Genomic DNA, 27,565 nt, shown 5'->3' with positions numbered 1-27,565 from the left:
CATGAAGACGCTGCATTTGTACAGTGATTGCCCATTAAACGCGCCACAGAAAGTTAAGTCTTGTAATTAACAGCATAAGTACCCTTTTAACGATGTGATAATTTTTAATGACTGTTAATCAACAATTTAGTGTGGAGTCTCATTCCTTCAGCTTATGAATTATTAAAGATTTTAAAAAGTCACATTTTTTATTTTTTTTTCTTATTTTCCCTTTCTGTCTCTTTTTTCTCTTTCTCTTAATCCAATGTTTCTTTCCCTCTCTTTATTTCTCGATCTGTACCTGATTTTACATTCAATTCGCCCGCCAGAACAGTCCTTCCCATTTGTTTCTCAATCCTTAAATCTCATTGGTTAAGGTGATCACTATTTGTCCCATTGTTCATCAAGATCCCAGAAGCCCTGTTGCCCTCGCCACATCGTCATCAGCTTCGAGTTCCAACAACTTTGTGGGCAAAACATTTTAAAACCTAAACGTGCACAAACAAGTCTAACTAACAGGATGTTCTCTACTCCAGCAAAATCTAGCCCAATGTTTATTGGCAAGTTTCCAACCTATTCAGTTACGATTTGTTGTTGTTTTGTACAACATTTGAGCCAACACAGGTCCAAATATAACACTTTCAAGTGTGACAAATGTGACACCTTGAGGTGAGATGTACATGTTAGATAGAAGCAAGACTTTTATTGTATGTATGGGTTGAGCGTCCGAAGTCCAGAGTTCCGAAATTCTGAATGTTCCAGGATCCGGACATTTTTTTTAAACCGATTACCGCTGCGAGTTGGGCCGAGGGAGGGGGAAAAACTTCAACAAAAAAAAATTCAAAAAAACAAAATAAAAATTCACAAAATATTCACAAAACCCTTACCTACTAAATCGCTGAAAAATTAAAATATAAAAACACTGGGCTCAATTTTCCCCAGCGATTTGCGCCTTTTTTGGGGGTAGGCTGCTCTTTTATGGCCTAAGTTGAAAAACCACAATTTCCCCAATCAATTTGCACCAGCATAACTGAGTTAATGATGATTTTTTTAGGTCAGTTTTTTTTTCAGCCAAAGGGGGCGTAATCAGCCACCTACGCCAATTCTGGCCATTTAGGGAAGTTTGGCCAGCTGAGAGTTACTCCAGTTGTCCTTAGGCCAGCGTATGTGGCCTCTGCAGAAAAACCTTCCGGAGAGTTAAGGAAATCGGCGCGGTAAGGAAATCGGCGCAGCAGATGCCCGGACACACTAAAAGAATTGAAAAACACATAGCAGCAACTTACCTCCAACCCCATCCAAAGGCTGTCCGGTCCCATTCTCGGTCCCCGGTTAGAGATATAGATAGAGAGAGAGATAGATAGAGAGATAGATAGAGAGATAGATAGAGAGATAGATAGAGAGATAGATAGAGAGATAGATAGAGAGATAGATAGAGAGATAGATAGAGAGATAGATAGAGAGATAGATAGAGAGATAAATAGAGAGATAAATAGAGAGATAGATAGAGAGATAGATAGATAGATAGATAGATAGATAGATAGATAGATAGATAGATAGATAGATAGATAGATAGATAGATAGATAGATAGATAGATAGAGAGATAGATAGAGAGATAGATAGAGAGATAGATAGAGAGATAGATAGAGAGATAGATAGAGAGATAAATAGATCGATAGATAGATCGATAGATAGATAGATAGAGAGATAGAGAGATATCCAGAGAGAATGGGGACCGAGAATGGGACCAGACCGGCAAGCCCTTCGGACGAGGTTGGAGGTAAGTTGCTGCTATGTGTTTTTCAATTCTTTTAATGTGTTGGGAGCTGGCTGTATGTTTCACTTTGCAGCCTCAGCTCACATTGTGTCCCTGGTTACCATGGCAGCCCGATCTTTTTGGCGCAGATCAAGGCCCTACCCCCAGAACTAATGGTCGGGTTACGCCACGCCAAAATGAAGAAATCCAACGGGGAAGCCTAGGATATTTTTTGGGGCGTACTTAGGCCCCACAAAATCAGGAGTAACTCTTCAAGTACGCCAAAAAAATGCTTTGGGGAAAATTGAGCCCTTTAACTTACCTTTTTTGCAAGTCTTCAATGCAGGTTTTTCCCAGCCGCCGATCCCTGATCCACAGCCGACACTGCTGAACCCTCCGCTGCACCCCCCCACACCAGCACCGGACCCCCCCACACCAGCACACCACCCGCCCCCCCCGCCCCACCCTCTTTACCTCGCGCCTGGGTGTTTCCGGATTCGGGACGTCAGAAAGACGTTCTGAAATCCATTAATACCCGAAATCCGGAACGGCCTCGGTCCCGAGGTTTCCGGATTTCGGGCGCTCTACCTGTACTTCGATTGATATATAAAAGATATCAAATATCTGAAACAATAAACTCTGCTTAAAAAAAAGATTCGAAACCTATTGAACAATTACCAAACCATTGCCAGAAGGATTACCTGTAAGCCTAAAACTGTAGCTGGAAGTTTCTTCAAAAGATCATAAGCTAAAAGTTTCAATTCTTCAAAGGTGCTGTTCAAACAGCCAAGTAAAGCGTTGGCATAGGCTGGCTGCAAGACATCAGTCATTTGCATCACTCTGTAAGTCTGACCTGTAGAAAAGCAATTTGAAACAAAGTACAAAATCACTAAATCGATTATCAAGGCAGTTGATGTTTACTTTTTTTTTGTTAAAAAGTATTTGCAAACTTCACTATACTGCATGGATAATTTTGTTTCCCAATACACTAAATACTCCTCACTGTACAGGATTCAAAACTGTATTATAATGCTGTCATGATATATTTTTGACATTAAACATTAGACAGTTTATTCCCATCTTTACGTAAAAATACCTACTATTGAAGTTATAAAAGAAACTAACTAAAATCATGTCAAATTAAGCATGGATGGTTAAAGGCATTCAATGACTTTGGAGAGGCAAGGGATATTAAAAATAGAGCAATAGTTTTCAAGGACAGAGGGGTTGATAGTGGGTTTATTTGAAGAGAGAAGTGTTAACAGTAGTTTTGAAATCAAGAGGAACAGAACCTGAAAGGAGGGAACGGTTTACAATATCTGCCGGCATCGAGGCCTGGAAGAGAAGTTGGGTAGTTACTAGTTTAGTGGGAATAGGTCGAGGTAGCAAGATGTAGGTCTCTTAGACAAAATGAGCTCAGAGAGCACATGCGGGGAGATAGGAGAGAGAATCTGGAGAAAAATGTGGGTTCAGAGCTAGGGCAGGAATAATGACTTGTAGGACAAGGAGAAGGGAAAGCCAAAGAGGCAGCTGAACTGATCGTCTCATATTAGGGACAAAGTATATGAGTTCTTCACACTTATTGTTAGAGGTCAGGGTAGAGCAGGGCAGAGGAAAGGAGTGTAAGGAGAATGTGGTAGTGGAGTAAAGGAGTAAGGGTTTATCTTTGCTCTCCAGGATGATCCTGGATGATCCTGGATTAGCGTGTGATTTTGGCAGGACAGTGAGGCCTGATAGCACTTGATGTGGTCCCACCAGATCTGGTGATGGAGGGCTAAACCAGTTGTGCACCAGATATGCTCAAGTCTACGCCTCCTTGGGCTTGAAGAAAAAAAAGAGAAAAAAGGCCATACCAAGGCGAACAACCAGGATGGGGGAGAGTGAATGTTTCGCTGGGGACAAGGGCATCAAACATGGACACGAGGGAGTAGTTAAGCAGATTGATGGCTGCGGAAGTATAGTGGCAAATGTAGGGGAAAGGCTCGGTAGTTGTGTTTCAGAAAGTGCACGTGTAAGTGACGTGGGAGAGTTTTTGGTAGCACTATCCCAAAAGAACAGCACATGATCACATTCCGTCTAACTTACCCTCCAAATTTTCAAAAACCTCAGCAATTATTCCTAAGAGACTCAAGACAATGAATTTGCTTGCGAATGCAGCACCTGGAAACAGAGCTTGGAATAGTCTGTCACATACCCAGACCATAAAATCCTGGAAGATAAAAATAAAAAGTCTATGCATAAATACTGATCTGCTCCCACATTTCAGTTGTAACAACCAGTTTGTCTCAATTTTAAATTAAAAATAAATGTTTCACTATAATCAATGTTATCATATCTGCACTGCAGGAAATCTCATTCAACCTTGGGCTGATTATGGCAAGGTGACAATATTAAGAATTTCCACCGTAAAACATACTTGCTCATGTCGCTCTCTGCTCTACAGCTCTACAGCTCTACAGCTTAGCCGCAGCTTCGACCAAGATTGGGAACTCACAATGGGGAAATTGCAACTCAGTGCATAGTTCTTGCCACTCAGGCATAGTGTAGCAGTAACATGCATCACCTAACAAATGTATTATTATTATTTTTTTTTTTTTAAACACAAAAATGGAGACCGACAACACCCACAAATAGGGTCGTCATTAACTTCTGAATGTTCAAGGTTCAAATTTAGAAAATAATCACAGATTTGCAAGTTTCTACATCACTGAAATGTAATCTTGATGGTAATCATTAAAAATAAATAACAACACATAATCTTGCTTTGTGGGACTAGCCATTGGGACTATGGAGCTCAAGGTGATGAATTCTTTGGCTCCCATTCAGATAAACTAAAATTAGATTAAGGGAAAGGATAAGCCCTCATAAATCTTGGTGGGTTGTGGGCCACCTCATATTACACGGTGAGGGACCTTGAGAAGTCATCCAAAAGAAACAAGGCATCGCTGTGCCATTTCAGTCAGTTATTTAATCATTCATTCCCTTAGTAATCCATGGAATCATTCACTGTTTAGTTAATCTATTTCTGGGCAATGACCCAGCCTTCATGATTATACTTGCAAAGATTGCCATAAAGCATGTAAATAGAATGCATATTCTTATTTGCTTTTATATAATACTGCATTTCATCACGGGCCAAGTCCGCATATAGTTTGTTCTGTGCCATGTAAAATCCTCAACATTTTTACAAGGGATGTAACTTCGCTAGGATAAACTGAAGTTTTCCATAGGATTCGACATAGATGGACGTTCACCCTTAGATTTAGCGCTGTCCTTAAATTAAAAAATAATTTTCACTAATTTTTACCTACGTGTCATATTTGACCCTGAAATGAGCTTCTGGCCACGTATCTGCGGCATAACTAAAACCGCGTATTTCCATCTCCATAACATTGCCCATCTCTGCCCCCGTCTCAGCTCAACTGCTGCTGAAACTCTCATCCATGCCCTTGTTATCTCGAGACTGGACTACTCCAACGCACTCTTGCCTGGCCTCCCACATCTACCCGGCGTAAACTTAAGGTCATCCAAAACTCGGCAGCCCGTGTCCTAACTTTGTGCTCGCTGACCGACATTGGCTCCCAGTTAAGCAACGCCTCGATTTCAAAATCCACCCCCCCACCAAGAGATGCCCGCTTGAGCATCCCTGATTATAACTGCTCAACCATTGGTGGCCATGCATTCAGCTGCCTGGGCCTAAGCTCTAGAACTTCCTTGCTAAACCTCTCCGCCTATCTACCCCTCTTTCCTCCTTTAAGACGCTCCTTAAAACTTAACTCTTTGACCTAGCTTTTGGTCATCTGCGCTAATTTCTTCTTATGTGGCTCGGTGTCAAATGTATTTGTTTTGTCATATAACACTCCTGTGAAGCGTCTTGGGATGTTTTACTATGTTAAAGGTGCTATATAAAGTTGTTGTTGTAAGATATATATTATTCCGTCTGTCAAAGAACCAGAATACTGATTTTTTTTAAATAAACCTGGTAATCAATTACATTGTACTGTGCCTATCCAGCTTCAATGGTACACAAAACTACAGACATTTATTTATACGTACGTGCAGCGTGTTCGAATTAAATCAATATTTTGTACCTTATACCGTTGGAGCTGAATTTCTGGAGTTTGCTCATTTGGTTTTTCTTCACACTGAGTACTCTTCTGCCTATGAACAATCTGAATTTGTTTATAAAGCACTTGGGAACTGTCCCGTAGCCTACAGAATAGCTGCAGAGAAAATTAAAAAAGATAGTATAAATATCAAAAACACTGTAAATATTATTTTAAGTTGCCAAATTCTATATATTGATCACGAGGACCCTGCTAGAAGGAAAAATACAAAAGGGGAACCAAAAAAAATTGTCCTACCTTTCTCATTAGCCACACAATTTGCTGCCTCATCGCAGGAGACTGACTGTTCAGGTTATATGGAAGGAAGAATTTTATTAAAGCTATCTCTTGCTGGGATAGAGCTTCTGTACTGCGGTGTGTCTCACAGACCAAACCCAAGGCATCTAGACGGACCTGTAATAAGAATCATTTATATTTTTGCAATTTTGTTATTTTAACACTTCCCTCTACCTCCAAATACTGCACCTTTCATATTCATGTTTTTGCTGACTGGAAAAGATCTACAGGTACTACTGTCAATTGTCCTGTCTAGACCAGCACTTCACTTTGCTGGATTCAAAAATCCAACTGAAAACAGCAATGAGGGCCCAGAGCCAATTCTTCATTACCCTCACCTATTTCCTAACATGGCTGCCCTTCTCAAAATGAAGCCTTTCCTCTAACAGCCATAGTCGTCCTGACAACATTTGTACTATTTGATGATCATCTGTACATGATAATTAGAAAAGATGAGCCCCAATACAATTTCCCTGGTTCCCTGTTATTCTGCATATAGCCTAGCCAAGAAAAGGCAAACTCTTCGTGATTGAGAGTCCATTATTGGGTTACTCAAAAACCTAAACCTCTGTTTCCGACAACAATCTTACCGAGGAATTTTGAGAATTTAAACTAATGCCTAAGCATATCAAGCATTCAGGATGTTTTGAAGTGGGAAGATTGAAAGACAGAAATGTCACACACTGCTAAATATTGAGAGATATCAAAAGACACACAATGCATGCTACATACATCCAGTTCACAGTAAGCAGCATCAAATCCGATATTATTAACCTCAGTATTGTCATTTCTTTGGGTTTTTGGTCAGGCAGGAGTAACGACATGCGCAGAAACATCACTATGCTTTAAAGTTTCTAAACCACCATGCAATCACCACATGCAAAGCTTCTGTTTGCCCAATTACCAGTGCACATTCTCTCCTCATAGTAACACACCGTACTTATTTAAATACAGAGAATTTAGGTGAAGGCAGGCAATAGCTAAAGCTTAGGGATCCCTCCACTTCCCCGGTCCTCGATTGCGTGCTGGAGTTTAATCCGCTAAAACTGCACAGTTTACCAGCACAGAGTACTGGCGAACTTCCCACTGCTTTCCTGCCAGGACCACCTACTTGCGAGTGCATTGACTTGCAAGGTGCACTGTACATTACACAGTTTACACTGTACATTAATGATTTAGATGAGGGGATTAAATGTAGTATCTCCAAATTTGCGGATGACACTAAGTTGGGTGGCAGTGTGAGCTGCGAGGAGAATGCTGTGAGGCTGCAGAGCGACTTGGATAGGTTAGGTGAGTGGGCAAATGCATGGCAGATGAAGTATAATGTGGATAAATGTGAGGTTATCCACTTTGGTGGTAAAAACAGAGAGACAGACTATTATCTGAATGGTGACAGATTAGGAAAAGGGGAGGTGCAAAGAGAACTGGGTGTCATGGTACATCAGTCATTGAAGGTTGGCATGCAGGTGCAGCAGGCGGTTAAGAAAGCAAATGGCATGTTGGCCTTCATAGCAAGGGGATTTGAGTACAGGGGCAGGGAGGTGTTGCTACAGTTGTACAGGGCATTGGTGAGGCCACACCTGGAGTATTGTGTACAGTTTTGGTCTCCTAACCTGAGGAAGGACATTCTTGCTATTGAGGGAGTGCAGCGAAGGTTCACCAGACTGATTCCCGGGATGGCGGGACTGACCTATCAAGAAAGACTGGATCAACTGGGCTTGTATTCACTGGAGTTCAGAAGAATGAGAGGGGACCTCATAGAAACATATAAAATTCTGACGGGGTTAGACAGGTTAGATGCAGGAAGAATGTTCCCAATGTTGGGGAAGTCCAGAACCAGGGGTCACAGTCTAAGGATAAGGGGTAAGCCATTTAGGACCGAGATGCGGAGGAACTTCTTCACCCAGAGAGTGGTGAACCTGTGGAATTCTCTACCACAGAAAGTTGTTGAGGCCAATTCACTAAATATATTCAAAAAGGAGTTAGATGAGGTCCTTACTGCTAGGGGGATCAAGGGGTATGGCGAGAAAGCAGGAATGGGGTACTGAAGTTGAATGTTCAGCCATGAACTCATTGAATGGCGGTGCAGGCTAGAAGGGCCGAATGGCCTACTCCTGCACCTATTTTCTATGTTTCTATGTGCCGAGTAGGAGAAATGAAAATTGTTTGTACACATCTTATGTGACACAAGCTAACCCTTCAGTGGGATTTTTCCCATTTAAGAAAGATGGAAAAGACTAAAGCACTCTTGTATTAATTACTGTCTTCAGGATAAAATTGTCATCCACGAGGACATCAGGTACCAATACGAATCAGCAATTAAGACAGCTGCCACTTGTATCCTCCACTTGAAGATCACCTCTTGAGCAGTACAAAGTTACAACACCACACTTGAGGGTACCCATTACCATTTTCCAGAAGGTTAGCTAGCCCGTTGCTCACTACGGTGAGCAGAGATGAGGCTGCCAATAAAATGCTTAGAACAGACACCCCAAGCCCATTGTGTACCTGTGTTCATGTTCAGTAAGGGACACGTGCAATTTTTTAGAATTCGATTGACCAGTTTCAGAAGGGAAGCTCAGATATATCCACACTGCACCTCACTTAGTAGATGATGTCCAAGTACTTTACAGGGCAGAGGGAGGATGTGAGCTATGTGCCCGGAATGATTTCTAGTTTTTGGATGGTGGAAGTTAGGGGGGCATGGCAGAAATTGTGCATGGAGAAGACAAAAAGGTATAGATTAGGATTCCAGTGGAAGAGGAAAGATAGGGCAACATTTCAGAGGTGGAAGAAGGTAATACAGGCATTAGTAATAGATGGGTTGCATGGGAAGTAATTAAGCTTGAAATAATCGAGCAGCATCCCAAGGTTCCGCACCTCTGGATTTAGTTGGAGATGGCATCGAGGGGTGGGTAATGGAGTCAAGAGTGTGCAAGCACAATTTTTTTGTGGGAGTTGAAGGGAACAATTTAGATTGTCAATATCAGTCTACGGTTCCTAGCACTGTTCTCCAAGACCATTCTCATTCTGCCCCGTAACGAATAGCTGTTCAGATTAGTACTTCATTAAAAGTCCACCGAAAGTCAGAACCACCTGGAGTGACCGAGAGCCCAACAGCTCACAATAGTAAAAAGGTTCTTAAAAATCGCTGTACATACCTGTTCATGTTTGTGAACCAAAGCCTGCTTCATCAGGCCAACAGGTACCAGTTGGTCCCACGCAAATCTCTCAGCAGTGCTCCACAGTCCTTGAGCTCGAGCTGCTCTCAAGCAGGTCATCAGTGCTCCAAGAGCACCTCTACTGCTGAAAGGACCTAATGCAAACAGACCAGGGATTTTGTTTAGGATCAGAAAGATTTATCAATAAACCTAATTTTGAAGTTCATTTCTCCAAATCACTAGTAGCATAAAATGTTCTTTTATTCAGTTCTTTCTGTGGTTTTTTTTTCAGTCGGGAATTGTACACAGCTTATATGCATTTCACGTGGGGGAGGAGAGAAAAGAGCTGCACTGATACCTACTTAACCAATATGCAAGATGGTTAAGATTCCAAGATTTGTACAGGATGAAAAAAAAGAGAAAAATAATTTAATAGTGCAATATTTAAACGATTGCTATTTTTGTAGATCGAGGAGGCCTACTTAAGGCTCAGCATCGAGGAGAGGCTCGGGAGTTCGTTGTCGGCAAGAGGCCGACCGGTGCAACTGCAGCAGGGAGAGAAGGCAAAAAAGTAGAAAGAAATTGAAAGGTGATGTCACAGCCAAGAGGGTAAGTGATTGGCTGGTGATTGGTAAGTAGTTTTTCTTTTTTTCTATATCAGTAAATAACCTTAAGCATTGTTGTTGCCAAATTAAGTTAATCCAAGGGTTAAGTCATGGCACGACAGCTCTGACACATGTTATGCTCCTTCTGTACTATGTGGGAAGTCAGGGTCGCCTCCGGTGTCCCTGACGACTACGTGTGCGGGAAGTGTATCCGCCTCCAGCTCCTGACGGCACTGGAGCTGCGGGTGGATTCACTCTGGAGCATCCATGACGTTGAGAATGACATGAATAGCACGTTTAGCGAGTTGGTCTTACCGCAGGTAAAGGTTATACAGCCAGATAGGGGATTTTTGGCCAACAGGAAGGAAGGTAGTGCAGGGGTCCCCTGCGGTCATCCCCCTGCAAAACAGATACACCGCTTTGGGTGCTGTTGAGAGGGATGATTCATCAGGGGAGGGCAGCAGCAGCCACGTTCATGGCACCGTGGGTGGCTCTGCTGCACAGGAGGGCAGGAAAAAGAGTGGGAGAGCTATAGCGATAGGGGATTCGATTGTAAGGAGAATAGATCGGTGTTTCTGCGGCTGCAACCGAGACTCCAGGATGGTAGGTTGCCTCCATGGTGCAAGGGTCAAGGATGTCTCGGAGCGGGTGCAGGACATTCTGAAAAGGGAGGGTGAACAGCCAGTTGTCGTGTTGCATATAGGTACCAACGATATAGGTAAAAAGTGGGATGAGGTCCTACGAGAAGAATTTAGGGAGCTAGAAGCTAAATTAAAAGGTAGGACCTCAAAAGTAGTAATCTCAGGAATGCTACCAGTGCCACGTGCTAGTCAGAGTAGGAATCGCAGGATAGCTCAGATGAATACGTGGCTTGAGGAGTGGTGCAAGAGGGAGGGGTTTAAATTCCTGGGACATTGGAACCAGTTCTGGGGGAGGTGGGACCAGTACAAACCGGACGGTCTGCACCTGGGCAGGACCGGAACCAATGTCCTAGGGGGAGTGTTTGCTAGTGCTGTTGGGGAGGAGTTAAACTAAAATGGCAGGGGGATGGGAACCGATGCAGGGAGACAGAGGGAAATAAAATGGAGGCAGAAGCAAAAGATAGAAAGGAGAATAGGAAAAGTGGAGGGCAGAGAAACTCAAGGCAAAAAACAAAAAGGGCCACATTACAAAAAAATTCTAAAGGGCCAAAGTGTGTTAAAAAGACAAGCCTGAAGGCTCTGTGCCTCAATGCGAGGAGTATTCGGAATAAGGTGGACGAATTAACTGCACAGATAGCAGTTAACGGATATGATGTAATTGGCATCACAGAGGCATGGCTCCAGGGTGACCAAGGCTGGGAACTCAACATCCAGGGGTATTCAACATTTAGGAAGGATAGGCAGAGAGGAAAAGGAGGCGGGGTGGCATTGCTGGTTAAAGAGGAAATTAATGCAATAGTAAGGAGGGACATTAGCCTGGATGATGTGGAATCGGTATGGGTGGAGCTGCGGAATACCAAAGGGCAGAAAACGCTAGTGGGAGTTGTGTACAGACCACCAAACAGTAGTAGTGAGGTTGGGGACAGCATCAAACAAGAAATTAGGGATGTGTGCAATACAGGTACAGCAGTTATCATGGGCGACTTTAATTTACATATAGATTGGGCTAAGCAAACTGGCAGCAATGCGGTGGAGGAGGATTTCCTGGAGTGCATTAGGGATGGTGGATGTGGTGTATTTGGACTTTCAAAAGGCTTTTGAGAAGGTCGCGCACAAGAGATTGGTGTGCAATATCAAAGCACATGGTTTTGGGGGTAATGTACTGATGTGGATAGAGAACTGGTTGGCAGATAGGAAGCAGAGAGTTGGGATAAACGGGTCCTTTTCAGAATGGCAGGCAGTGACTAGTGGAGTGCCGCAGGGCTCAGTGCTGGGACCCCAGCTCTTTACAATATACATTAACGATTTAGATGAAGGAATTGAGTGTAATATCTCCAAGTTTGCAGATGACACTAAACTGGGTGGCGGTGTGAGCTGTGAGGAGGATGCTAAGAGGCTGCAGGGTGACTTGGACAGGTTAGGTGAGTGGGCAAATGCATGGCAGATGCAGTATAATGTGGATAAGATGTGAGGTTATCCATTTTGGGAGCAAAAACACAAAGACAGATTATCTGAATGGCGGTAGATTAGGAAAAGGGGAGGTGCAACGAGACCTGGGCGTCATGGTTCATCAGTCATTGAAAGTTGGCATGCAGGTATAACAGGCAGTGAAGAAGGCAAATGGTATGTTGGCCTTCATAGCTAGGGGATTTGAGTATAGGAGCAGGGAGCTCTTACTACAGTTGTACAGGGCCTTGGTGAGGCCTCACCTGGAATATTGTGTTCAGTTTTGGTCTCCTAATCTGAGGAAGAACATTCTTGCTATTGAGGGAATGCAGCGAAGGTTCACCAGACTGATTCCAGGGATGGCTGGACTGACATATGAGGAGAGACTGGAGTTTAGAAGGATGAGAGGGGATCTCATAGAAACGTATAAGATTCTGACAGGACTGGACAGGTTAGATGAGGGAAGAATGTTCCCGATGTTGGGGAAGTCCAGAACCAGGGGACATAGTCTTAGGATAAAGGGTAGGCCATTTCGGACTGAGATGAGGAGAAACTTCTTCGCTCAAAGAGTTGTTAACCTGTGGAATTCCATGCCGCAGAGAGTTGTTGATGCCTGTTCATTGGATATATTCAAGAGGGAGTTAGATATGGCCCTTATGGCTAAGGGGATCAAGGGGTATGGAGAGAAAGCAGGAAAGGGGTACTGAGGTGAATGATCAGCCATGATCTTATTGAATGGTGGTGCAGGCTCGAAGGGCCGAATGGCTTACTCCCTCACCTATTTTCTATGTATGCAAGCGGCAATTTTTGTTTGCGAGTAGAAAACTAGAGAACAGGGGATTAAAAGACATTGGAAAATATGTAGGAATAATTTGGATATTGACCATTGTTGCATAATAAACAACCTTCATGTACAATATGCCAATCTTTCATTTACAAATTCTAAGTCTTAGTAAAAATATATAATTTACTTTTATAAAAATGTACATATTTTAAGATACTAAAGCATAATACTAACCACATGTAAAAGCACCAGTAACAACATCTGGAAACCAAGCAGATTGAATATCTGGACCAGGTTTGTTAGTAAAACTAATAAATATCGAATTTTGGAATGGAAATTTTCATCCGAAGCGACAGTTCTCTGTTGCCATGTTAAACAGGGTGCAATCATCACCAATTACCTTCATCCTACAGTCACTACGATGCTATTAAGTATTTACTATTTTAAGCATTTGCCACTTTTGTTTTCAGCGGCCTAACTTGTTACTCGTTTCCCAACTGGAGTTTCCTGCTGAAGCCCTATTTTTTGGGAGATTGAGGAACTCCAATGTAACACCTCAACCTCTCTGGAAGTAGGGAATTTACAGAGAATGGGAATGAGAAGACCAAACAAAGTTTGGGTATTTTTCATTTTTTTTTTAAATAAATTATTTTAGTGATAACACGAAGGAGCAAACTGCAGAATATGGAACTGGACTAACATTATAATTCCAAATAAAGGTCTTATCTTGGAGTCAGTTTTTATATCAAGAGGTTTCTATATTAATTTATTCTGCTCATTTCCTGATGTATGAATAAGATCTCAGAAAATAAATGGCATATTCATGATAAGGGAAAAAAATTCCAGACCAATTGTTCCGTTATCAATTCGAGACCAATAGTTCTGTTATCAATTCCAGACTAATAGTTCAGTTATCAATTGTCATCACAAAATAATTATCGAAGCTTTTAAAGAATTAATTATTGTCTTTCATACGCTGGTTACCATATTCTGAAAAATGTCAAAATTTCTACAATGAACCAGATCTAGTCATTTATTCTAAAATTGTGGTTCTTTAATGCTAAATAAAGAGACCGTTAAAAAAAAAAATTCATTGCATTAACATTCAAAATCCTCAAAAAGTTAAATATTGGAAGGCTGATCAACTCTATGTCCAACACACTGATGGTTAGGATAAAATTATTTTTTGGAGCGATTAAATGATTAAATGCAAAATTTTGCCCTCCGTGCATTTAACAGTACTTTTACCAAAGGAATTGAACAAGTATGCATCAACAAAAACAGATAAGGTGCTGTTCTTCACAGCATTACTGATATAACTGACTAAAGCTGGTCTCCACGAGACCATACATACACTAGTTATATTACAGTACCTTTTACATTGCCAGAAGTCCCATGGCATTTCAGCGGGAAAGGGGTTGAACAATGATTTGGCAAGAGTTGGGGCGGGGTGATGAAAGGGCAATGTCAAAGTTGTAGGTGTTGAAGCCTTTGAAAGTAGGGAGAGATGAAGTAAAGCAGACAGATTTAGGAAGGGAGTTCCAAAGAGGAGGACGATGATGGCTGAATGTACCGTCATGGATAATGGCACAGATGAAGGGAAATGGTGCAGTTAAAAAAAAAACAGTGGTCCAGACTTAGAAAAACAGTGCAAGCTGGAACAGGTTAAGACGACAGAAGAAAGAACAAGTCAGGAAAGTATGGGGACCCAGAATGCAGTGATGGGAGAAGCCACAGCCCTTGACCCTGTTCTACAGGTACGAGGTACTTGCTCCCTCTATGGATGAGGAAAAGGACTTCAGGGAGGATGGGCAAACTGACCACAGCACCTTGGTACAGGGGAACATCCAAGTGGGGGGGGGGGGGAGAAGGAATGTGGTAGTGAAAGGGGACAGTATAGTCAGGGGGATAGATACTGTTCTCTGTAGCCACGATAGGGTGTTCCGGAGGTTGTGTTACCTGTCCGGTGCGAAGGTTAAGGATATCACCTCGAGGTTGGAGAAGAACTTGGAGTGGAAAGGGGAGGATCCAGTTGTCGTGGTCCATGTAGGAACCAATAACATAGGTAGAACTAAGAATGAGATTTCACTGAGGGAGTTTGAGGAGCTGGGGTCTAAATGAATAAGCAGAACTTCAAGGGTAATAATTTTTGGATTACTACCCGAGCCATGCGCAAATTGACATAAGGTCAAGCAGATCTGAGTGTTAAATGCGTGGCTCAAAGACTGGTGTGGGAAGAAGTGGTTTCAATTCATGGTGAACTGGCACTAGAACTGGGGGAAGAGGGAGCTTTTCCGTCAGGACAGGTTTCACTTTAACTGGGCTGGGACCAACGTCCTGGCGAATCGAATAACTAGGGCTGTAGATAGGGCTTTAAACTAAAAAAATGGGGAAATGCGGGGGGGGGCGGATATCAGGTGAGAGGAAATTTAGATATCTAAAGAGAAAGGTGAATGCAATAGAGCAGTGTAGCGATTTGGGTAAAAATAGGCTGAGTGTGCCAGGAAGGGACAGGGAGTTTAATGGTAGCAGTGCAGCAGAGAATAAGGTCAAAACAGGGAATAATGGTAAAAAAAATTAAATTAAAGGCTCTTTATCTGAATGCATGGAGCATTCATAACAAGATCGACAAACTTGTGGCACAAATAGAGATAAATGGGTTTGATCTAATATCCATTACAGAGATGAGGTTGCAAGGTGACCAAAATTGAGAACAAAATGTTACTGGGTACTTGATGATTTGAAAAGATAGGCAGAATGGTAAAGGAGGGAAGGGGGGGGTGCGGTGTACCCTGATAATAAAGGATGACATAAGGACAGTAGAGAAAAAGGATCTTGGCTTGGAAGATCAGGAAGTAGAGTCTGTATCGGTGGAAATAAGGAATAGCAAGGGGCAGAAAACACTGGTGTAAGTAGTATGTAGGCTCCCAACCAGTAGCTATACCGTTGGACAGAATATTAATCAAGAAATAGTAGGAGCTTGTAACAATGATAATGCAATACTCGTGGGGGACTTTAATCTTCATATAGACTGGACAAATCAAATTTACAAAGGTAGTCTGGAGGACGAGTTCATGAAATGTATTCGGGACAATTTCCTAGAACAATACGTCACGGAACCAATTAGGGAACATGCTATTTTAGATCTTGTATTGTGTAATAAGACTGGGTTAATTAGCAATCTCATAGTGAAGAATCCTCTGGGGCAGAGTGATCATAAGACGATAGAATTTCATGTTACGTTTGAGCGTGACTTGCCTAAATCCGAAACTAGAGTTTTAAACTTAAATAAAGCCAATAGGTATGAAGAGCGAGTTGGCTACGGTAGATTGGAAAATTAGATTAAAAGGTATGGCGGTAGATAAGCAGTGGCTAGCATTTAAAGAAATATTACATAATTCTCAACAAAAATACATTCCACTGAGAAACAAAAACTACACAGGAAAAATGATCCATCCATGGCTAACTAAAGAAGTTAAGGATAGCAGTAGATTGAAAAAAGCTTATGTTGTGAAGAATAGTAGTAAGCCTGAGGATTGGGAGTGTTTCAGAAACCAGCAAAGGAAGACCAAAAAATTGATAAAAAAGGAACAAATAGACTGATAGAAAACTAGCAAGAAATAAAAAACAGATTGTAAGAGCTTCTGCAAGTCTGTAAAAAGGAAGAGTGTAGCAAAAGTAAACATTGGTCCCTTAGAGGATGAGGTTCATGGGAAACAGCTGATTGGTAAGTAGTGGGTGAGTATTTTTGTCTTATAGTTTTAAGTTTATTTCATAGTCAAATAGATCACAGGGCAGCTCAGTCCCGTGGAGTGCACATCCTGTGCCATGTGGGAAGTCCTGGACGTTTTGCATAGCCTGGACGACCACATGTGCAGGAAGTGTCGCCAGCTACAGCAACTTGAGTTTTGGAGCTTGAGCAGTAACTGAAGTCACTGCAGTGTATCCGCGAGGCTCAGAACTTCATGGATAGCACGTTTCTAGAGATAGCCACCCCGCAGCTTAAGAGTGCGCAGGCAGAGAGAGAATGGGTGACCACCAGACAGAAGAGCAGGACCAGGCAAGTAGTGCAGGAGTCCCCCGAGTGCATCTCGCTCTCCAACCAGTGTTCTGTTCTGAGTACTGGTGAGGGCGATGGTTCTTCTGGTATAGCCAGAGCCAAGTACACAACACCACGGGTGGCTCAGCTTCACATGCGGGGGGGGGGGGGCGGAAAGAAGAGTGGAAGAGCAATAGTGGTAGGGGACTCAATAGTTCGGGGAGCAGACAGGCGTTTCTGCAGCTGCAGACGTGACTCCAGGATGGTATGTTACCTCCCTGGTGCCAGGGACAAGGATGTCACCAAGTGGCTGCAGGGCATTCTGGGGGGGAAAGGGTGAACAGCCAGAGGTCGTGGTCCATATCGGTACCAAAGACATAGGGAGGAAGAGGGATGAGGTCCTGCAGGCAGAGTTTAGGGAGCTAGGAGAGAGATTAAAAAGCAGGACTTCAAAAGGTAGTAATCTCTGGATTACTCCCGGTGCCACGTGCTCGTGAGTACAGAAATAGGATAGTACAGATGAAGGCGTGGCTGCAGAGATGGTGCAGGAGGGAGGACTTCAAATTCCTGAGACATTGGGACATTTTCTGGAGGAGGTGGGACCTGTACAAGCCGGACGGGTTGCACCTCAACAGACCCGGGACCAATATCATCGCGGGGGGCGGGGGGTTGCTAGTGCTGTTGGAGAGGGTTTAAACTAGCTTTGCAGGGGGATGGAAACCTGATAATAGATTCAGACGGGAGAGAAGCAAAGCTGGAACTGGAATGCAGAAAAGTAGAAAGTGAATTTGGAAGACAGAGGAAACAAGGGCTAGAAAATAGACAACAAGGGAATTTGGCAGTGGTAAATGATATATACTTCAATGCAAGTATAGGAAATAAGGCAGATGAGCTGAGAGCACAGATAAATACTTCAGAGTATGATATTGTAGCTATTACTGAGACATGGCTGAAAGAAGGGAAGGTATGGCAGGGTTTTCAGATGGGACTGAGATGGGGATAAAAAAAAAGGTGGGAGGGGGGGTTGCAGTATTGATCAAAGAAACATTTGCAACTGTGAGGAGGGGTGATATGTTAAGAAGGATCATCAAATGAGGCCATATGGGTTCAATTGAAGAACAGAAATGGGACGATCACATTTCTGGGAGTGTACCATAGACCCCCAAACAGTCAGAGGGAGATAGAAGAGCAAATATGTAGGCAAATTTCTGAGAAGTGCAAAAACTATAGAGCAGTAATAGTAGGGGATTTCAACTACTCTGGGATAATATTAACTGGGATAGAATTAGTGCGATAGGTATAGAGGCCCCAAGTTTCCACACGCGGCAAAACAGGTGCCCCTCCGAGCTGGGCGCCCGTTTTTCGCGCCGGAAACGGCGCCTGAAAAAAAACGCGCTATTCTCAAGCACTTTGCAGCTCGATGTCAGCTTGGCGCGGCGCCCAGGGGGCAGAGCCTACCACTCGTGCCGATTTTGTAAGTAGGAGGGGGCGGGTATCATTTAAATGAGTTTTTTTCGTGCCGGCAACCCTGTGCGTGCGTGTTGGAGCGTTCGCGCACGCGCAGTGTGAAGGAAACATTGGCACTCGGCCATTTTTGTAGTTCTTTGTAGCTGTTCAATTTTTAACATTTTTTAATAAAACCACATTGCCCTTCCATGATCAGCACTGAGGCTTCTTGCAGCAGTGAGAAGGCTGCAGGAAACCTCAGAAGTTGAGGCAGCCGTTTCCCGATGGGCCTGACCGACGGCAGGGGGGCCTCCTCCCCCTGCCGTCGGAAATGGCTGCCTCAACTTCTGAGGCTTCCTGCAGCCTTCTCCCTGCCTCCTCCCCGCTGCCATCGGTCGGGCCCTTACTGCCTCCCCCCCCCTGCCGTCGGTCGGGCCCTTACTGCCTCCCCCCCCCTGCTGTCGGGAACGGCTGCTGCCGTCGGTCGGGCCCTCACTGCCTCCCCCCCCCGCCGCCGTCGGGAACGGCTGCCTCAACTTGTGAGGCTTCCTGCAGCCTTCTCCCTGCCTGAAAGGCCTGCCTGAAGCACTTTCACACAGGTAGGAACATGGTTTATTTAATCTTTTCTTTGCTTATAAATTTTTATTCAGGTTGGAATTATTTTTATAATATTTGTATAAGTATAACTAAGGATTTATTGTAGAATGTAATGAGTTCCCTTCCCGCCCCCTCCCCCCCCCACCTCGTTCCGGACGCCTAATTTGTAACCTGCGCCTGATTTTTTAATGTGTAGACGAGGTTTTTTCAGGCCTACAAAAATCTTCACTTGCTCCATTCTAAGTTAGTTTGGAGTACGTTTTCACTGTGGAAACTTTCAAATCAGGCGTCATTGGCCGGACATGCCCCCTTTTGAAAAAAAAATTCTGTTCAATAGTGAAACTGTTCTACATGACTAGAACTGCAGAAAACTTAAATGTGGAGAATTGCGATTTCTAAGATACTCCGTTCTCCACCAGTTGCTCCTAAAAATCAGGAGCAAATCATGTGGAAACTTGGGGCCAGAGGGTGTGGAATTCCTAAAATGCAGTCAGGAGAACTTTTTTAGCCAGTATGTAGCAAGCTCAACACAGGAGGTGGCAGTTCTGGACTAAGTTTTAGGGAATGAAACTGGGCAGGTGGAAGGGGTATCAGTGGAAGAGCATTTTGGTGCTTGTGATCATAATTCAGTTAGATTTTCGGTAGTTATGGAAAAGGACAAAGATAGACTAGGAATAAAAGTTCTCAATTGGGAAAAGTCAGTTTTGCTAATCTGAGATGGGATTAGCCATAGTGGACTGGAAACAGCTACATGAAGGTAAATCAGTGTCAGAGCAGTGGGAGGTATTCAAGGAGGGGATCCTGAGGGTTTAGAACAAGTAAGTTCCCGAAAAGAAAAAGGGTGGGACTAACAAATCTAGAGCCCCCTGAATGTCAAGGGACATACAGGGTAGGATAAAGAAAAAAAAGCGAGGCTTATGACAGATACCGAGAGCTCAATACTGCAGAAACTCCGGAGGTGTATAGAAAGTGCCGGGTTCAATTAAAACGAAAATTAGGAAAGCAAAAAGAGAGCATGAAAACATTTTGGCAAGTAAAATCAAGGAAAACCCAAAGATGTTTTATAAATACAATAACTAAAGAAAGAGTAGAGCATATGAGAGACCATAAAGGTAATGTGTGTGTGGAGGCGGAAGACATGGATATGGTTTTTAACGAATACTTTGCATCTGTTTTCACAAAAGAGGGATGATGCAGACATTGCAATCAGGAAGGAGGAGGGTGAAATAAAAGAAATAAACCTAGTGGAAGAGGAAATATTGAGCGGTTTAGCAGCTTTGAAAGTGGATAAATCCCCAGGCCTCAATGAAATGTATCCCAGGCTGTTAAGAAAAGGAAAAGAGGAAATAGCAGAGCTTCCGACCATCATTTTCCAATCCTCTCTGGCTACAGGTGTGGTGCTGGAGGACTGCTAATGTAGAACCTTTGTTTAAAAAGGGAGAAAGGGATATTTACAGGCCAGTCGGCCTAACCTCGGCGGTGGGAACATTATTGGAAAAAATTCTGAGTGACAGGATAAATCTTCATTTAGAAAGGCACGTATTAATCAGACAGTCAGCATAGATTTGTTCAGGGAATTCGGGTACCTGTTGTCATAGGCAGTCCCTCAGAATCGAGGAAGATTTGCTTCCACTCCTAAAGTGAGTCCTTTGGTGGCTGAACAGTCCGATATGAGAGTCACAGATCCTGTCACAGGTGGGACAGACATTCGTCGGGGGAAGAGGGGGGTGGGACTGATTTGTCGCATGCTCCTTCCGCTGCCTGAGCCTGACCTCTTCACGTTCACGGCGTTGAGATTCGAATAGCTCAACGCCCTCCCGGATGCACTTTCTCCACCTAAGGCGGTCTTCGGCCAGGGACTCCCAGGTGTCAGTGGTGATGTCGCACTTTGCCAGGGAGGCTTTGAGGGTGTCCTTGTAACGTTTCCGCTGCTCACCTTTGGCTTGTTTTCCATGAAGGAGCTCCGCAATTGCTTCGGGAGTCTCGTGTCTGGCATGTGAACTATGTGGCCTGCCCAGCGAAGTGGATCGAGTGTGGTCAATGCTTCAATGCTGGGGATGTTAGCCTGATGTTGGTGCGCCTGTCCTCACAGGGGATTTGCAGGATCTTGCGGAGACATCGTTGGTGATATATCTCCAACAACTTGAGGTCCATGCCTCTGATCCATTCAGGAGGGCGGGTATTACTACAGCCCTGTAGACCATGAGCTTGGTGGTAGATTTGTGGGCCTGGTCTTCAAACACTCTTTTCCTCAGGCAGCCAAAGGCTGCATTGGCGCACTGGAGGCAATGTTGAATCTCCGCATCAATGTCTGCCTTTGTTGATAAGAGGCTCCCGAGGTATGGGAAGTGGTCCACATTGTCGAGGGCTGTGCTGTGAATTTTGATGACTGGGGGGCAGTGCAGTGCGGCAAAGACAGGCTGGTGGAGGACCTTTGTTATATCAATGATTTAGACTTGAATGTAGGGCATATAATTAGGAAGTTTGCAGAAGATACTAAAATCGACTGTGTGGTTGATAATGAAGAAGAAAGCTGCAGATTGCAGGAAGGTATCAATGAGCTGGTCAGGTGGGCAGAACAGTGGCAAATGGAATTCAATTTGGAGAAGTGTGGGGTAATGCATTTGGGAAGGGCTAACAAGGCAAGGGAATACACATTAAATGGTAGGTCACCGAGAAGTGTAGAGGAACAAAGGGACCTTGGAATGCAGGTCCATAGATCCCTGAAGGTAGCAGGCCAGGTAGATGAGGTGGTTAAGAAGGCATACGGCCTACTTATTAGCCGAGGCATAAAATACAAGAGCAGAGAGGGTATGTTTGAACTATAAAACACTAGTTCGGCCACAGCTAGAGTACTGCATGCAGTTCTGGTCACCACATTACAAAAAATATGTAATTGCACTAGAGAGGGTACAGAGACTTAAGAGGATTTTGCCTGGACTACAGAATTTTAGCTATGAGGAGAGATTGGATAGGCTGGAGTTTTCTTTCGAACGGAGGGTGCTGAGGGGAGACCTTATTGAGGTATATAAAATTTTGAGGGGCCTGGATAGAGTGGATAGGAAGGACCCATTTTCCTTAGCAGAGGGGTCAACAAACAGGGAGCATAGATTTAAAGTAATTGGTAGGAGCTTTAGAGGGTACTCAAGGGGAAGTTTCTTCACCACCGAGAGGGTGGTGGGGATCTGGAACTCACTGCCCAAGAGGGTGGTAGAGGCAGAAACCCCCAGCACATTTAAAAAATACTTGGATGTGCACGAAGTGCCATAACCTACAGGGCCACTGATCAAGAGCTGGAAAGTGGGATCAGGCTGGATAGCTCTTTGCCGGCCGACGCAGACACAATGGGCCGAAATGGCATCCTTTCGTGCTGCAAATGTCTATGATTCTATCAAATTATTATGGGGAATAAGGATATCTGTCTTCACAGTAGAAGCAGCAAAAAGTATACCTAAAATGCTGGGAAACCAAGGGTCTAATGAGGGTGAGGAACTTGATGTAATTCACAGATGTAGAGAAAAAGTACCAGAGAAACTAATGGGACTAAAAGCCAAAAAATCACCTGGACCCGACGGCCTACATCTTGGGGTTTTAAAAGAAGTGGCTGCAGAGATAGTGGATGCATTGGTTTCGATCTTTCAAACTTCCCTAGATTCTACAACGATCCCAGCGGATTGGAAGGTAGCAAATATAACACCGCCATTCAAGAAAGGAGGGAGAGAGAAAACAGGGAACTACAGGCCAGTTAGCCTGACATCAGTCTTCGGGAAAATGCTGGAATCCATTGTTAAGGTAGTGGTATCAGGGCACTTAGAAAATTATAACATGATTAGGCAGAGTCAACATGGTTTTATGAAAGGGAAATCGTATTTGACTCTGCCTAATCATGTTACAATTTTCTAAGTGCCCCGATACCACTACCTTAACAATGGATTCCAGCATAGAGTTTTTTAAGGATGTAACTAGCAGGGTAGATAAAGGAGAACCAGTCAGTAGATGTAGTATATTTGGATTTCCAAAAGACATTCGATATGGTTCCACATAAAAAATTATTGCACAAGATAAGGGTTTATGGAATTGGAGGTAATGTATTAGCATGGATAGAGAATTAGTTAACAGACAGAAAAGAGAGTAGGGATAAATGGGTCTTTTTCAGGTTGGCACACTGTAACTAGTGGGGTGCCCCAAGGATCAATGCTGGGGCCACAGCTATTTACAATCTATATTAATGATCTAGATGAAGGCACCGAATGTAATGTATCCAAGTTTGCTGATGATACAAAGCTAGGTGGGACAGTAAGTTGTGAGGAGAACACAAACCATCTGCAAAGGGATATAGATAGACTAAGTGAGTGGGCAATAAGGCGGCAGATGGAGCATAATGTAGGGAAATGTGAGGTTATTCACTTTGGCAGGAAGAATAGAAACGCAGAATAATTTTTTAAATGATGAGAAACTTTTAAATGTTGGTGTTCAGAGAGATCTGGGTGTCCTTGTGCAAGAACGACAGAAAGCTAGCATGCAGGTACAGCAAGCAATAAGGAAAGCACAAGGCATGTTGTCCTTTATTGCAAGAGAGTTGGAGTACAAGAGTAAGGAAGTCTTGCTTCAATTGTACAGGGCCTTGGTGAGACCACACCTGGAGTATTGCGCACAGTTTTAGTCCCCTTATTTAAGGAAGGATATACTTGCCTTGGAGGTGGTGCAATGGAGGTTCACTAGATTATTTCCTGGGATTAGAGGGTTGTCTTATGATGAGAGATTATGCAGAATGGGCCTGTATTCTCTGGAGTTTAGAAGAATGAGAGGTGATCTCATTGAAACATACAAGATTCTGAAGGGGATTGACAGGGTAGATGCGGAGAGGTTGTTTCCCCTGGCTGGAGTGTCTAGAACTAGGGGGAACAGTCTCAGGGTAAGGGGTAGGTCATTTAAGACAAAGATGAGGAGGAATTTTTTCACTCAGAAGGTTGTGAATCTTTGGAATTCTCTGCCTGAGAGGGCCGTGGATGCTGAGTCTCTGAACACATTCAAGGCTGAGATAGATAGATTTTTGGAGTCTAGGGGAATCAAGGGATATGGAGTTTGGGCGGGAAAGTGGAGTTGAAGTCGATGATCAGCCACGATCTTATTGAATGGCGGAGCAGGCTTGAGGGGCCGTATGGCCTACTCCTGTTCCTATTTCTTATGTTCATATGTTCTTATCCTCCATTTATATAGCATCTTTCATGACCTCAAAATGTCCCACAGCATTGTACTTTTAAAGTGCAGTTACTGTTATAATGTAGGGAAATGCGGCAGTCAATTTGCGCAGAGCAAGATCCCGCAAACAGCAAATAATGACCAAATAATCTGTTTCAGTGATGTAGGTTGAGGAGTAAATACTGGTCATGCCACCGGGCAGATGTCTCCTGCTATTCGCTGAATAGTGCCATAGAATCTTTTACATTCACCTGAGCAGGCGGACAGTGCCTCTGTTTTACGTTGCATCCTAAAAACAGCATTCTTGACAGTACAGGACTCGCTTGAAACTGCGCTAAATTGTAAGGCTAGACTATGGGCTCAAGTCTCTGGAGTGGGTCTTGAACCCACAATCATGTAACTCAGAGACGAGAGTGCTACCACTGAGCAAAGGCCAACAGTGCAACAGGTTACAGAGATAGGAGCAAACAAGGCCGCAGAGGAGAATGCTCTCTACCATTCGACAAGACGTTACTAAATCAGCACCACCTCAGCAGTTCACTCACACATAGAAGTTGTCAGCTAAGAGTGAGTGTAATATTTTAGCCATGTATTTTCAGAAAGTTTTAAACGTTGGGACTAAAAAGAAATTGCAACCTTTCCAGCCACACATATTCAGTGCTGTGATTTTTTTACTTTTCTGCTTAGCTTCTTACAGTATTAGAAAGTGAAAATCCAACAGACAACAGCACTGCACAATTCTACGTTCAACAATTTACTGCTTCCCAGTCCACTGCTTTTAATATACGTTTTACACTTCCAAAAATACTAACTAAAACAGTACTGCATACAGTTAAAAAATAATCCTGTGCACTCTGCAGGGAATTGGAAACCAAGTTAATTCTGCTGTAAAACATCAACCTAGTAGCCTCACGCTTCAATGTAACCACCAATACTGGTCGACATAGGAACTAGTTTGTATTGCTTAAAGGTAGCATGAAATTGCCAACTTTATTAAAAGATAAATAGGGCCGAGTTCTGGTGGAAACCCCACCCAAAATTTTAATCCATTTTCTCTTGTAAACGGTAACCAATCTGCTATGCAATTCCAGCATTTTCTGTTTAGATACCAATGCTTAGTATTTTCATCAAAGGCCATTTGCAGCCTTGGCATTTCCTCCATTGTAGTATTATTTTAAATAAACAATATTTAAACACTGGATTTGCAAATGTTAAGATGAACTAAAACAGATTTACAGAAGGATTAGATTTCTTGGATTACAATTATCAAAAAAAACAGCAGTTTTTTTCACCCTCTCAATAAAGTGTTTGTTCAAACTTTGTCTCAAACGATTGTGATTTTTTTTTTATTCGTTCTTGGGATGTGGGCATTGCTGGCAAGGTCAGCATTTATTGTCCATCCCTAATTGCCCTTGAGAAGGTGGTATAAAAAAAACATTAAAAAGTTGCAAATTAGCACTCTATGAAATATCACCAGTTAATCAGCAGGATAATAGATATCAAATCATTGCAAATCATTCAACCAGTGCAAATGTAATTACTATTGTTCCTCTCTCCTACTCACCAGTGTTGCTAGCCTTGTCAGAAGACTGAAGCTCTTTGATCATATAGGCCAGGCTGTCAGGATTGCATTTCAATAGTTTGGGAAGATAGTAGTCAATGATGTAAATTGTTTGGCTGGGCTTTTCCTCACATAGTGTCGTCAGAAATGGAGACACCCAAGTTTCATGCCATTGTTTAATCCAGTTGTTGGACTGGGATGAAGACATCAACTGATTCTTATGACTCACAAACATTTTTTCCAGTAGGTCACTTGCATATGTTGCTAGCGACTGCTCGAGCATTACCCCTAGAACTTGTTTAGGAATGGAGTCATCCACCGTTAGTATATGATCAGTACCCAAATATTCCACTAAACAACTGAGTGAAACGTATTTCCCTTTGATGTGCCATTCCAGACCCAATAAGTTCTGTGTCATATTTAAGAAGAAAGGATCTGTCATTCCACAGGAACCATCAATGGTCTTCTGGTGAATTTTCAAAATGTTTTTAAATACAGTTTTAGTTTGATGTCTCACAGCATCTAAAGGATGGTCCCAATGTGTCCATACGTATTCCAGCAGCTCCTGAATGGCTTCAGAGTTTCCGCTCAGGGAATTTTTCAGATACTGAGAGCACGAGTCTGAATGGAGACCATCTAAAGCAGAAATAGTCCAAAGACTCAGAATCCTGGAAACGGACATTGCCATACTGGATTCCTTTAAACTGAAACAGGAATAAATTAGTGACACAGCAGCACAACCTCTACCAATGTTAAAATACGATGCAACACAGTCCACTTACTATCCCCAATTCATCATAACAAATCTTAATGTCCAGGAAGTTTATTATAGCAAGCAGAAAGCCAATAATTCTGCAAATAAGGGACCTAGTTTCCTGTCCTTGACACCCAGTGTTTGCTAGTTCATGGACTGGGAAGAGAGACGAGACCCAGAATGCTGGGTGTCCATCTCTTTGTATCTCTGATGTGTCACAGAGAAAGCTCCGGCTTGAAACAGGTGGAAGGTTCATTATAATCTGAAAATGATGCAGAAGCACTATTATGACACTTCCTACATATTTTTTAGCCTTTATGCTAAGTCTATGTTACTTACAAACAAAACCCATATATAATGGGCATCCAAGTGTGGAGCAGTATACAGGTAAGTTTAAAGGAATAGCAAGATTATTCATGCAGCAGTTTTGGCACCATTTCTAGACAGCTTTTCTTTTTTTTTGCCCCTCTTGGCTTCTTATGAGCCTTTGTGTCTATAGTGTGTATTTATTTTCCATTGGCACCCTTGTTGCTATTAATGAGTTTTCCCAATGGGAGTATCACAGCTGAGGTGCTTGGAGGAAAATGAGGACCACTGAAAGGGTGTCAGGCTGCACGAGAGGTGTGCTATGCCAACGTGATGGCAACGGTATATTTGTAGGTAATGTCGCATTTACCTGGCAACAACTGTGGGAACAGTCTTCAAATGGTCCAAATCTTCAGAAAGTCAGGTGCAGTGCTGTGCCATCTGACAAAAGGCTACCTACTGCTAACATACACCTCAGGGCTGGCACAGCCAATGACAGCATGCTACAGCTGCAAACCGGTCTCCATCTTGTTCCAAGCATGCTGTAGTGCCGATTTATGGGGATGGTGTTGTGGAGTGGCAGAGAGTGATCCTCGGTGAAAACATCTCAAGCAGCACCAGACCTTGAGATGTTCAACTTCAACAGCTATCAATAGGAGTCAGGTGCTGGAGTGCTCGGTCACAGACCTCCAGACACGTGCCGGAACATGGAGTTTCCATTCCATGAGTACTTAACGGCTCTGGCAGGGTTAATGCCTATTTTTAACCATTTAGACCTTACTTATACCACTATATGAAAATCAGCCCCAAGATGTATAGCAAAACAAGGTAAAGTTTACTGTAAAAGTTTGGTGTACATGAACATTCATTCACATTTTATGTCCTCT

The 27,565-nt window shown here is 43.1% G+C and overlaps 1 protein-coding gene across 1 annotated transcript in view; it reads right to left on the bottom strand.

The window, feature by feature from the left end:
- The window catches only part of thada (THADA armadillo repeat containing), a 559,310-nt gene that overhangs the window by 488,926 nt on the left and 42,819 nt on the right, over positions 1-27,565 (bottom strand). The window contains exons 10-15 of the mRNA XM_070889374.1: positions 25,622-26,322; positions 9,298-9,452; positions 6,098-6,253; positions 5,825-5,956; positions 3,819-3,942; positions 2,435-2,586 (exon numbers count right to left, since the gene is read on the bottom strand). Coding sequence (XP_070745475.1) covers positions 2,435-2,586; positions 3,819-3,942; positions 5,825-5,956; positions 6,098-6,253; positions 9,298-9,452; positions 25,622-26,322 — 1,420 coding nt within the window. The remainder of the gene's footprint in view (positions 1-2,434; positions 2,587-3,818; positions 3,943-5,824; positions 5,957-6,097; positions 6,254-9,297; positions 9,453-25,621; positions 26,323-27,565) is intronic.

Source organism: Pristiophorus japonicus, chromosome 9 (genome assembly GCF_044704955.1).
Source record: "Pristiophorus japonicus isolate sPriJap1 chromosome 9, sPriJap1.hap1, whole genome shotgun sequence".
NCBI classification, from domain to species: Eukaryota; Metazoa; Chordata; class Chondrichthyes; family Pristiophoridae; genus Pristiophorus; species Pristiophorus japonicus.
This window is presented reverse-complemented; position numbering and strand designations above follow the sequence as displayed.